Source organism: Mytilus edulis, chromosome 10 (genome assembly GCF_963676685.1).
Source record: "Mytilus edulis chromosome 10, xbMytEdul2.2, whole genome shotgun sequence".
NCBI classification, from domain to species: Eukaryota; Metazoa; Mollusca; class Bivalvia; order Mytilida; family Mytilidae; genus Mytilus; species Mytilus edulis.
In genome coordinates this window covers 8,022,648-8,036,579 of record NC_092353.1, presented here as the reverse complement: position 1 = coordinate 8,036,579, position 13,932 = coordinate 8,022,648, and the positions used below count along the sequence as shown (strand labels likewise).

The window sequence follows — 13,932 nt, the reverse complement described above, 5'->3', positions numbered from 1 at the left end:
TTAAACACCAAGAAATGTCACAATAGTACTGAAAGTCACATTAAACACCAAGAAATGTCAAAATAGTGCTGAAAGTCACATTAAACACCAAGAAATGTCACAATAGTACTGAAAGTCACATTAAACACCAAGAAATGTCACAATAGTGCTGAAAATCACGCTAAACACCAAGAAATGTCACTATAGTGCTGAAAGTCACATTAAACACCAAGAAATGTCAAGAAATGTCACAATAGTGCTGAAAGTCGCATTAAACACTAATAAATGTCACAATAGTGCTGAAAGTCACATTAAACACCAAGAAATGTCACAATAGTGCTGAAAGTCACATTAAACACCAAGAAATGTCACAATAGTGCTGAAAGTCACATTAAACACCAAGAAATTAATCAATCTTATATATCAAAATATATATGGTCTTGTTATTATTGTATCTGAAAATTGAGACCAACACAATTTCTTGTAGTTTTCCTACAAATTCATATATTTTGGACATTGCAAGACCAACTGACAATTAGGAAACAATTATTAAACTTTTGTTTATCATGACACAGAATGATTACTTAAACAATTTTAAGCATTCACTTTAAAAGGTTTACACTTTTTGACTGAGCATTAGGTAGGTTACACAGTTTATATGGAGCTAATATATCAAGACCAGATGTGCTGAAAACACCTAATTAATTAGATAGAATAAATCAATGTTTTTCTAACCACTGCAAGTGACAACTCAAAATCAATCTGCATAACATTATAGTATTTAAACTGTATTCAGTGCTAAATATTATATGATTTATAGATATATATATGGTCTCTATGTCCACAGTGACAATAACTTAATTTTATTCGGGTGTTAAAGCTTAGAACATGTACATATTTTTAGTAGAAGCACTTCTTACAAAATAGCTTTAGTCAATGCTATTGCACTCCTATAGAAATAGAAAAAGAAGCATTCGATTCTTAATAATGCACAAAATTGTGTCACACCCAGCCATCTTGTGAAGGGACGATGTCATCTATATTAAAATATAGCTAACTATCCATGATTGATTGTAAGATTTCTTTTTCTTTTTGTGGGTATCTTACATGAATTAGGTTGTAAGTAATCATTAATTATTTTAGAAGTATGAATTATTAAGGCCTTTAGATATGCTTCTTGATTTTTTCCAAACTAATAATAATTTCCGTTCATAATGAAGTTGCATAAGATTTATGTCGGTGGTAGCAAATTGTTCCATAAAACTTATTTGAAGCACCTTCTAAGTAATACTTTTTAAAAATAACCTTATCAGCAATGGTGTTAATCTACATTTGTATCTGACTGCATAATATTTTGAAAGTAAAATATGAGATTTAAAGTTATTCCGACCGGAAATATATGGCTTAGATAGATAAGAGCCTCTAGAGCAATATTGTTTAAGTGTATAGTCCCACTCTAAATGTGCTAGGTGTTTAAGCAATGTAAAAGTAAAAGTTTTTAAATAGTCAGACATTAAGGTGACTTATTTAAATATTTCAGTCTACCGGTTATGTGGGTGTTTGGTAACAAACCACCCCATTATAACCTCTATGTCAAAATTATATACTTATTGAATTTTTCGGGAAGAAGTGAGAAAAACAAATCCATTTCTGAACATTTTTTGCTGATGACTCAATATCTACTGTAATGAAAAGTAAAATTCTTTCTAACATGTATTTTGACAAAAAAGGAAAAAATTGGTGTATGGTTTTGTCAGACCAGGTCTAGAGTAATGACAGTATTTACATGGCTATGAGTAAGAATATGAGAATGTCACATGTACATGTATATACATGACGACCCTATTACATAATAAATTATAATTTTGTCTGCATGTTTAGATATTAAGGATTTAATTATCAAAACATTTCCGTTAGCATGTTATTTGTGCATGTGAACAACACGTGTAATTGGGACAAAATAATAATGTCTATAATGCATCATTCCACAGTAATAACATCAAAATTTACCTGAAAATATGACCAAAAAAGAGGTATGATTTTGTTCTTTGGGGTATCCCTAGAATTGTAGATTAGATTTTTTTTGTAATATATAGATGACAGGCTCACTACAGTGTTCATGCACAATGTAAATGAGAAATTGAAGTTTTTTTGAAGGAGAAATATTTAGTGACCATTGCAGGCAGTTATTATTTGCAAACATGTTTTCTAAATGTTTAAATTCAATTCTTATTAATACGTAAAATAAATTTTTGAGTCAGGTAACACATTTAACCTTTTAAATTATTTTTTTTAAATAAGAAATAATAAAAGTGAAAGTTAATCCGTATTTAAGGTGGTCACAGTTGATTTCCGTGAGATTTGGTAGCATGATAAAAACTCGTATCACACATGTGTCACTTGTCAAAACTGGCATTATCTTAACACATCAAAGTTACAGGCAAAAATACATAAAACTGCACAATATTTGTATTTTCTAAATCCCTTAAATGATTCATAATAAAAATTGTAAATCTGAGCTTTTTATTTGTACTTTGACTTTCTGTGCCAATAGTTTTCAATGTTTTAAAATAAAAACAGCTTTGCATTGGCATTTGCCCTTGACTTTTGTAGCTTATTTATGCTTATTTCAACTGTGTTGATCCCACAACTGATGAGCTGTTTGAGTCCCCACATATTTTGGACATATTGTGTATTCTTCAATGTTGAATTTCCCACGGACCAGACCGTCTCAAAGTGTATCCTTGTGATTTGACCTCTACTGATTGACTCTTAGCTTTTCTTATGTAACCACCACTAAACAGCTGTTAGTCCCCAAGTTTATCTGTCTGGCAGATACTGCTGCTGAATGACTGTTAGTCCATTAACTTATTTTTTGACCAGATCTTCTCTGTACTGAGGCAACGACCTTGAGAGTTGAGACATATTTAATAACTTATCATTTGATATGAATCCTTGTAATTTTGCTAAACTGTAATCTCTAGCACAAGATAGAATGTATATGATGACTGGACTGACCTTTTTAGACCATAGTCTAAAACATGATGGCTCTAGATGGCTCTAAGTGATTTTGGATTATTAATAGAGTATATACTAACTGGTTTAATGACTGATCAATGGTTGACTCCTAGATGGGTTGCTGACTCGTTGATGTATGCCCCTTCTCTATCATGTAGATTATTAAAGGGAAACAACTTTACTCTTTACCTATTTCATGTCATTAATATACAAGTCTTCAACAGAAAATATATGATTTACACATGCATGTTGAGCCACTTTACTATACACATATACGTGTAAAGTACTGAATCTTGTATTTCAAGTTGTCTCAAAGTTACTTTTCATATATATCCTCAGTCCTTAGTTACACACGTTTTCATTCTAGCTATGCATTATATCTAGTACCCAAAGTTTGGAATTGAAATACTTCACCTGTTTTAACTTGCACAATAAACATACCAGATAACATTGGAAGAATTGTAATTATTGGTGTGTTATTCTAAACTCTTGATAGATTTGTTTTAAAACTGGTCCTTATTTTTCTGAGATTAGCTGTGTATAGAATTATCCACTAAATCACTTATCAGAACTCTCACATAAATGGCCTTGTTACAAAAAGCTGTGATAACCTTAATGTTCAGGATAACTTTACAATGAGGTAAATTCCTTCAAACTGGAAGCCGAAAGATTTTTGCAGTAGTATGTTTATACCTGGTCAATAATGTCTTCATAGTGGCCACTGGACAATATGCAAACATTTTACAGTTAATCAATTAATCATAAAATATATGAAAGGGTTGAAATATATGTTTTAAAAGTGTTATGGTTAAAGTTGAGGTTACACTCATGAAGTAGGTTGGGAGTTCACATGGGTTCCCTCAGATTTTTTCTCTAAGTATTTTCAAAAGATATTTTTGCATTAGAACATCAGTGAACCAATTTGTTCAGGAGTGCTATCAATACAGGTATTAACCCTACAGAAAAAAATGTTTCTTTTTAACAAGATAACAATAGCTTGTTATTATTTGACAATAAATAATCTTTAGAAATGTGAAGAATTTTAATAGCTCTTTACTATTGACTTAAAGCATAAAATCTATAAAAATAGCCTCTTATACATACTCAATGTATTGACTTAAAGCATAATTTCTACAATACAGACATTCACAGTTTATTGTTTACACAAATTTATTAATCATTTTAAAACTTTTAATACTTTTATGTTGTTATTGAATTAAAATATCTGTGGTAAATGATTATATCATTAAATTTACAGCTCTATAAAACCCATATTATTACTCAAAAGGAGGACATTAAAATGTAAAAGGCATCTTCTTCAATAGTAATGGAAGGACTTCAATTGCAGGGTTTTAGTAGTTCAAAGTAACAATCAAAGGCAAACTCAGTGAAACTGCAGAAAACATACTTCCATATCCTGCTAAATTGTTCTATCGTTCTGCATATGAGCCTGTGATGTTTCCCACTGGACGTTAAGTAAACAACAGTAAATCTACTATAGAATTGTTTAGTACCACCACAAATCCAAGGGGAAGGCTCAGTATTGCAACATAACAAATTAAGAGATCTTCTTACTGTACATTTATATATGCTTGAGTATGTCAAGCTGTGAATCTATAATACTAAAATTACGAGGTCCAATTTGTCAGCCGTCATCACGTAAAAACAATGAATCAAAGAATTCAACTTCATATATAACTAATATAGTACAATGGTGTTGATTAAAAATTACACCACTCTAGGCCCATTTGTTGTCCACGTAATTAATATTGCCAATAATTATGAAGTTCCGGATCGAGTCCGACACCGATACCAATAGTATATTCACCTGTTACCTATTACCTTATCTGTACGTTCCACATCAGACAGGCGCACCGTTTAGAATTTTGCTGTATACTATTGAGTAAACAATATTCCATTCCAGGCCCTTTTGTTTTCCAAATTATTAATATTACCAATAATTGATAGGTTCCAGGTCGACGGGTTCAAACAGAAAGATTTTGAAAGCAGAGAAAACTGTGCACCTTATACATGTTATAATCGGCATGACTTTATCAGATGACAATACCAATACTGAAATAAGGCATACGCATAGTTATATATCAGTCACGGACCCGCGATATTACGGGTGTGTTCGAGTTGTCTTTTAAAAGGAAGGAACTCACAACGATTTAAATTCTTAATTACAATTGATGGTATGCATATTGTCTGCAATACTAAAACTTCCTATACCTTTGGCCTTAATAACGGTAATATTGTCTTGAAAAATATTTCAAATCTTTTAAAACTGTGCACTAATTGGATTACAACCGTTTTATTCTGATATGGCACTGTTCCAATTTACTACACCCAGACAAGATTAACTAATAATTCTTTTGTTTAAGAATTAAACTTGTGTATTCTTTAGGATTTGTATTGTACACTGTAGCAGATTTATCATTATCTTTGGCTCAGACATTTTTAACCTCTTTGACAAGAAAATCTTGAAATTTAAAGAATTTCGAAAAATTGAGTTTATTATTAAAGGTTGTTTACTCAGGTATAAATCTTATATTTGAATTAAGAAATAATTTTCAACTTAATGTTATGTCCTGTTTTCAAGGTTTAATTAACTATGGAATGCAATGTTAAGCATGAAATAGACACGCAATAGTAATAATTAATCATGCACACATTTAGACTTCAGTTTTGTTAGCTCTTTCTTTTACATTGTGTTTTGGTTATAAAACATTTTAAAATGGATAAAACTGGAATTATATTAACTGGTTAGTATTATTTATGGAATTGTTGTTAGATGTGTTACCATCCGAGTTTTTAAAGGAATCTTCTGTTTTGGGTAAGGATTTAAATGAATGTCTGACTGGACTGGTATTAACTAGGTCAATGAGGATATTTTGTCCTTATACTGGAGATTAAAATGTAAAATTTAATTGTTTAATATCTTTGTGAAAAGAGACACTCATATGAAGATGAAGAGATATAAACTATACCCTTCAAGCTAATATTTCACTTTACTTTACAAATATAGTAAAACTGACATTATAACTAAGAATGAACTGGTCATACATGCTTAGGCCAAACATTTCACCTGTAAAAGTACTTCCTAACTGTTGCGTCAGTTGGTTGTAAGCGTGTCAGTGTAGTAATTTGAACTATTTTTAATTCAAATTCAATACATCTGATATTGTTATCTTAAATTTTAAAGTATAAAGCGCCAAGATTAAATATAATGTATAGAACTGCAGGTCTTTGTTTAAGTTTTATTTACCTTTAGTAAAAGGGAGAATTTCTATGGACTTCCTGTCAAGCTAGGCGATATAAATCATTTTATCACCAAGAATGAAACAAGTTTTCCGCTTTTTTGTTGGAAGTTGTTAAGTACAGGGATTGAGATCTCTTCAGGTGTAAATTTTACAATATTTTTGCTGTTGAGTAATAAAATTAAAGTTTTGTATCTGAAAATAAAACTATTGAATTGTAAAAGGGGGCCCCCTGTATTGTGATTCATTGATGTTATATAATTTGTCACGGAGAAGAAACATCATCATAAAACATTAACTTTCTTGTTTACATTGATTCTTAAACATATTACTAAGGTAACTTATCATTTATATTATTGAAATTTTATTGAAATCTTATAAATTTAAATTGTGTATTGAATTACTGCAATTTCATTTTTATTACACCATGCGTTCATACAGAAAAATATATTTTTTATTTGGAGCTGAGACCAAGCACATGTAATAATTGCTAACTGCTCATTCAATATTTAAATGAAAATTATCTGCAATTATTTGCTTGGTTTCAAAACCTCATAATCTTTTTCAGCATTTATGATATCATAATTTTTGTTTCGATCATTTGAAATATGTATGATCAACATGTTGCTTTGTCTCAGATCCATCAAGCTTTGCCATTATTGTTTACCGGGTAGTCTTTTGGGAATCACCTTACAAATGAAAGTTTAAATATTGTTATTTGATATACATGTATATATAGAATTGATTATTGTAAAATCTATAACTGTCTAGAATGCAGTTGACTTAATTAGTGTAACAGAACCTATCAAGGTGGGTATATTATACAAGTTGATTAATATCAGTGAAAAAAGGGGGGATGTGAAGAATTGATGATAATTGAATGGGATATGTGATATTTTGATCAGAGGGGTGGAGTAAAGACAATAAGTTAGACTGAAATGTGACATTTAACTTCTAAGAGCTTAATTAACATTTGGTTAATATGCAATTAGCCACTGGAAGTTTTTAGTTCACTTTAATGGTAAGATATAAAACAATAGCTGCTGAACCCTATGTATTATATGATTGTCCATGTACTATTTATTTATTTATTTATGTACAATGCATGCACATAATATACTGTATGAAAACAATGATTGAGAATTACTGAGAAACAATGTCAAAAACAAATGAAAACAGTGTCAGACTACTTGATGCAAAAATGGTGAATACTAATATATATAAATTTGAGAGATGTGCTATGATTGCCATTGAGACAACTATCCATCAAGACAAAAACACAAAGATATGAACTCTTGTCATAGAGATATCATGTCCTGTTGAATATTGGAGACATTACAAACAATTTTAAGCATGTGTGATGTCTACCTTAGGATAATTTCTAATTTTGAGGCAAAGAAACAGCCTTTTTACAAGTGTCTTGTAAACCTAACGTTAGTTTATTAACTAGTTCTTTAGGGTAGAAATGTCTTTTTAACATGTCAGGTGTTGTGGAGATATAATTAATAAATATACTTATTTTGATTTACAGGGAGATAACCAGAAAGAAAGAGGAATTTACATTAAATCTGTGGTGACTGGTGGTGGAGCTGATATTGTAAGTACATATAAGATAGTCAGTTTTGGTCAACCATGCAATTAAAGACAACATACATGTGAAGAGGTGAAATAAAAAACAATATGGGATAAAGATTAATTTAGATGTGTGGAAAAACTATCACTGTAATTATAAATGTGGGATACAGGAATAAGTGTTTTCATAAAAAAATGTAATTCATCGCAGTGCCACAAAATATAACCTCAGTGGATAATATTATACTGCCACATATGAATGGTATGGTGTTTCTCTAAGCCACTAAATAGCCAGACATTTGTTTGAAACAGGATAATTTATAATATGGAAATGTTGTATGATGGCTAATGAGAAATCTGTCCAAATGATGTGATGTGAGCAATTGTAGGCCACTTTACAGCCTTCAACAATGAGAAAAACCCATACTGTATAGTCCCTTTTAAAGACCCTTAAAATGCAAACAGCCTTACAGCAACATAGAAGTGAAAACCAACTAATCAAAGTCTCCTCACTTGTGACAGGCACATAGAATGTGGCTGTGTTAAACATGTTTCTTAACATTCAATTTCTTTACCTGGGACAGTGGCCCAGCATTGTAACTTAGGAACAAAATGTAAATTTTAGTTACATATGGCTTGACCAATCAGTTTCTCATGAAGCACAAAAAACACCTATCATACAGTCACAAATAACTGATTTGTTGCAGTTACTGAAAGCTAGTTCAAAGCCAATTACATATGATAAAGAAATCATGTTATCTCAAACTTGATTAAGATAATTAAACCCTAGATCATTCAAAAACTACTACCGGTAAACATTTGGAGTTTTGACTGGAGATTGGCAAGTTGAAGACAACAATCTTTCCAAACTTATAAAGTTATTTAATACTGATCTGGAAATTTTACTGCAAACAAGAGCTTACATACAAAATGTGATGACCCTTTTTTCTGACCAGAACTAACAAACAATATTTGATGACCATTATTTCTAACTAGACCTAACACACACTATTTAATTACAGGATGGACGTTTACAGTCCGGTGACCAGTTACTAGAGGTTGATGGGAAGAGTTTGGTTGGATTAACACAAGAAAGGTATAGTACAATAGAAATCATAAATCTTTGTTTATTTGTTTTTCTTCAAACGCAAAGTTTGTTTTTTAAAACCGCTGGATGAACTAGTTAGATCTGTATTATACTTGATGTAAATGAATAACTAATTACTTCTATCAAATAAGCTACCACTGATCTATAAAAGGACATCAAAGCCTAGATATATAGGGAGAAATGCCATGATTTTGGCTATACATTAATGAAGTAACCCCTTGGTAGGCATTTTCTTTTAAAACTAAATTTCTAATTCATCCCTTCAAGACCATATTTCTCAATGGCAAACACATCTCCTTGCTGATCTACATTCCTAGTCGACCCCACTGTTTACAGATTGTTAGGTAAATAAGGTAATGATTATCAGGTTGTCTGCATGTTGATATTGTAAAATATCAGCTGCTCGTCACAATGTGAAGCTTTTTGTTGAGTGAGCCCATTGAACAAGATCAAAAAGCCTTTATATTGTGTTGATCAGCTGATATTTTACAATATCATTATACAGATAACCTTATAAATGATTCATCAGGCTGTATTTGCGTCTTTTGGAAGTGTTTTCTTTGTTTGAAGATGATTTGATAAGTTCGGGTCAAACTTATCAACACCGGTTCAAACATTGTGACGTCGCTGATATGTCTAAGTCAAAATTATAAAGGCCGGGTCAACGTATTTGACATCACAAAGCCCTGATATGCAATTTCATTATATAATTAGTATTAAATACAGATAAATTGTATGTGTAATACAATCATTGGCAAGCATGCTGTATCAGCCACCCGTGATGATATCGATATCAGCACGTTTGCAAAAGCTTTATCACACCTTTAATCTATATGACGTCACGTCATCGATTGCAGTCACTGTTGCAAAGGCTCTATGAAACCCCTTATCTGTATGAAGTCATGTCAAACCTATAGTCTGTATGAGGTCATTTCAAACCTCCTTATCTGTATGACATCATGTCACATAAAAAAATCTACATGAAGTTTATGTATATAATAAAGTGTATATGATATGGCTTTTTCAATATCACACACTGTATCAACCCGCAACCAATATAATCCCTTGAGCAGAGCTCTAGGGATTATATTGGTGTCTCGGGTTGATACGGATGTGATATTGAAAAAGCCATATGATATCCTCTATTTATTAAGAGCTGAGCGGTGGGACAACCAATAACATGTATTAGCTTGACATATTATTACTGTTATTACTGTACACAAGGAAGCCAAAAGTCAATTGATTGAAAAAACTAATTTTTAAACAAGCTGGATATACATGATATACCAAGCTTGTGACACAGAATTTACATGGCACTAGGCACTGGGATATGACAATTTTAAGGAGATGTGGTATGATTGCCAATGAGAGAAATTTTAAAGAAAGATAAAAGGTTTACATGACTGTGAAAACAGATACTGGATAGTAAGCTATAAAGACCTTGGACAAAAAGACTGAATCAATTTAAAGAGAAAGATTAACACAGTTAACAACATTAAAGGAAGCAAATGCACATATGACAACAGGCTTTTGGCTTGGAACAGTACTATAGAATATCACGTCAAAGAACGAAAGTTGGCCCACAGTGCTTCATATACTGATATAGAAAACATGTATTTGTATTCTAACAGTCAAATTCAGTTCAAAATAAACAATTTTGTGCTATACATGTTCAAAATTACAGATAAAACAGTCACCTGTACAAGTAAAACAATAACTAAAGTATAAAACATACTAAATAAATACATTCAAAAATATCATGCAGGCTGACATTGGCTCATTTACTGTGAAGAAAATTTGCTAGTATGGTTTCATGTAGTGTAGAAAAATCGTGCTTGGCTTCAACCATTCTTGAACTTTATCTTTGGAAAATTATTTTTCCTTGAACAAAATCACTACATATATTTGAAAAAGGTTCATTTAGTAGAAATAATTGAAAGTATTTTAATATATTTGTTATTACAAATTACAGAGCAGCAGAATTAATGACTCATACTGGGCAGACAGTCAAACTGAAGGTGGCTAAACAAGGAGCATTCTATCATGGACTAGCCACACAATTAAGTCAACCATCACCTGTGATGCAGCGAGGTAAGTTATAAAACTGTCTTTCAGTGTCTATGATATAGGCTGATGTTTTAAAAATAAGACTTACGTTTTATGATCACAGAGAATTATACTTGACAGATACCTATAATTCTAGTTATGTTACATGTAAAAAAAAATTGGAAAGCATGTTGTAGTTATTGTGTCAGTCCTTAAATTCTTCCATCCATCTATGTGTCAATAATTGTTTTCTGGGTGGTAACTTGAGTATCCCTTGCTTAATAGGAATGGAATATAATCAGATAGTGTAACAAAGTGAAACAAAGTGAAACCGTTTGATTTTCAAAGTTGAAGGTCACTCTCTAAAAAATGGAAATGTGTTGGGGTAGAATCGTTGTAATTTGAACACTATCTCCCTTTTTGCCTTTTTAAGTTATCTTTTAGTAATCTAGACAATATGTCATAAAAATTAAACGCACAGGTAAAAACTTTTCAAAATTAGTTGAAAAAGGCCTGACTTATCAGGGGGACACAAAGCACAAAAATAACTTATGAATGACTCAAAACACAGTACTGGTTGAAGTGTACACGAAGCTACTTTTACAAATCTTATTGCACATACTAAAATATCAATCTGTACATATCCAATGAATTTAGTGTAAAGAAGTCATAAACAGTTTAGAAAAACATGACCCTGTGCAATTCCAAAATAGGAGTATTGACATTGAAGATGTAGAACCTTAAGTGTTCATAACTTTATAGGAATACATATTTAGTTGTTTTGATTTATTAATTACAAAATCAAATTCAAAAAGTATAAACCAGCTAGATATTGCAGTATTACTGTCCATTCAGATATTATTGTGTGCATTTACTATTGTGGTTTTAGTCAATCTAGACTAAATTGCAATTTTTATTTTGCAATATTGAGTATAATCCTGTATGATTCATATAAAAAAAATTAAAGTGCGTGTTTAAATTATTGCAATTTTAACCCATTCACATTTTTCACAATAATAAAATAACAATTTCTGATTACCAGTAGTTTCTTTGGGGGAACTGTTTATGGTTTGGTTTATTTTATACAATAATATAGATTACAAACTAAACTATATAAATCTAATTTCAGCAGCAACAAAGAAACCATCTTCCCCTCAGGCTATCAAGCATCGTCCAGCTGATGAAGGACCTCCTCCCTATACACAGGACGGATTGGACAGACGTCATATGCCACCTGGTGGACATAGAGAACAGCCACCTTTCGACAAACGTCTTCAGAATGCTGCACATAGCAGATCATCGCCAGCATTGAACAGTACGTTTTTCTTCTGAAGCCTAAAGCTGTGTTTGTAATTAATAGTGGGTACAATAGATGGGAAGGGGGGACAATGGCAAAGCTTGGCCCAAGAGAATAAATCTGTCAATTCTAAAAATGTTTAACTTCTTAAAACAAACTAATATCATTAAAATATGGATCATTTGGAAAGTCAGAAATTAAGACAAAAACGATAATAGTTGTATAGCTTATCAAAAAATTTGAATCAAAAGTTCAAAAATAGAATACTCACCAGAAGTTAAACATTCTAAAGTTGACAGAATTAGTTTCTTCAGTGAATTGACATTTTTTGTTATAAGATAAATGTTATGTCTAATGGCAGAAGTTGATTTTATTAGAATACCGCCATGGTGTGACTCACAAGGACATGGAATCAATCTATGGAAGAGGCCAGGGGCTGTGGAGGATTGTTTTAGAAGCTGAACTCCAAGATTTAAAATCTAGGTCTCCTAATGCTAGACAAAGAGACCTTAAAGAACGAAGACAGCGTAGTAAAAGTATCACATCTGTTGAAGAGGCCAGAAAAAATTTCCAATATGACAATAGAAAGGCTTCAAATAATGGCTTAAATGAAAACATTCATGACGAAATCCGTAGAAAAGCTAAATCTTTGATAAAAAGAGACGATGTTGATTTACGTCTTATACAAAAGGAGGTTCAAAATCTAAAAAATCCTGTTAATAATAATTTAATTAGAAAACACAAACGTAGTCAATCCTTTCGTGAATTATCAAGTTCTAAACGTGAACACAATTTACCCAACGATGATTCTCGATTCAATCAAAATTATGATCCTAATTATATGAAAAATTTATTCATTACAAGCCGAGTGAAGAATGTGAACCACAATCCCCAATACAGATCTGATATAAGACATGTTGTCAACCAGCAGGTCGAACACAGTCAGGATAGGTCAAAGCAAAGTAACGGCCATTCAGGATACGAGACCACACAGGATAGGTCAATTCAGGATAGGTCAAAGCAAAGTAACGGCCATTCAGGATACGAGACCACACAGGATAGGTTGAGGCAAAGTAACGGCCAGTCAGGATATGATACATTAGATTCTACACTGTCTTCTTACCAATCGTTTAAAGACAAATGTTTCCGAACAAATATTGTCAGTAATTCCGATAGTGGATTCAGCGAGCCATCTGTCTCGTCCCTTAGTCAGCACACTAGTCAGAGAAGTCTGACCAAACCTGTGTCCTCACATGGACGACGCCATGTACAAAAACCAGACTATAGAAGAACAAAGTCATTAACTTCATTAGAAAGCTCCCATAATTCCATGTTTGGATTTATGAATAGTACAATGGCCGAGGAGGACAGAATGTCGAACAGCAGTTCAAATAATTCTGAATTTGTGTATAATGTAAAACAGAACGTGATTACTCGAAATCCTAGGAGTAAATGTATAACTAAAAGTACAAGAATTTGTAAGTTTGGGTGTTAGGTGATGCTAGTGTTTAATTTCTAGGCAGGCTGTGACATAAACATCTTCCTAACATTAATTTTTCACATATAGAAACATTTATGTATGATATGAGCTGCAGCAGTAATAAATCAACCTTATTCAAATGAATATGCATACATCTGTCATCTTATATGTG

The 13,932-nt window shown here is 31.8% G+C and overlaps 1 protein-coding gene across 7 annotated transcripts in view; it reads left to right on the top strand.

Annotated features, from left to right (window-relative positions):
- Positions 1-13,932, top strand: part of LOC139493293 (afadin-like) — a 75,308-nt gene that overhangs the window by 50,304 nt on the left and 11,072 nt on the right. For 4 of the 7 annotated variants that reach the window (XM_071281544.1, XM_071281542.1, XM_071281545.1 and 1 more), the window contains exons 18-21: positions 7,789-7,854; positions 8,852-8,925; positions 10,910-11,028; positions 12,113-12,298. In XM_071281544.1, the coding sequence (XP_071137645.1) occupies positions 7,789-7,854; positions 8,852-8,925; positions 10,910-11,028; positions 12,113-12,298 (445 nt within the window). Of the gene's footprint in view, positions 1-7,788; positions 7,855-8,851; positions 8,926-10,909; positions 11,029-12,112; positions 12,299-12,657; positions 13,759-13,932 lie in introns of all 7 variants that reach the window. The other 3 variants (XM_071281540.1, XM_071281541.1, XM_071281539.1) reach the window with 1 other exon arrangement.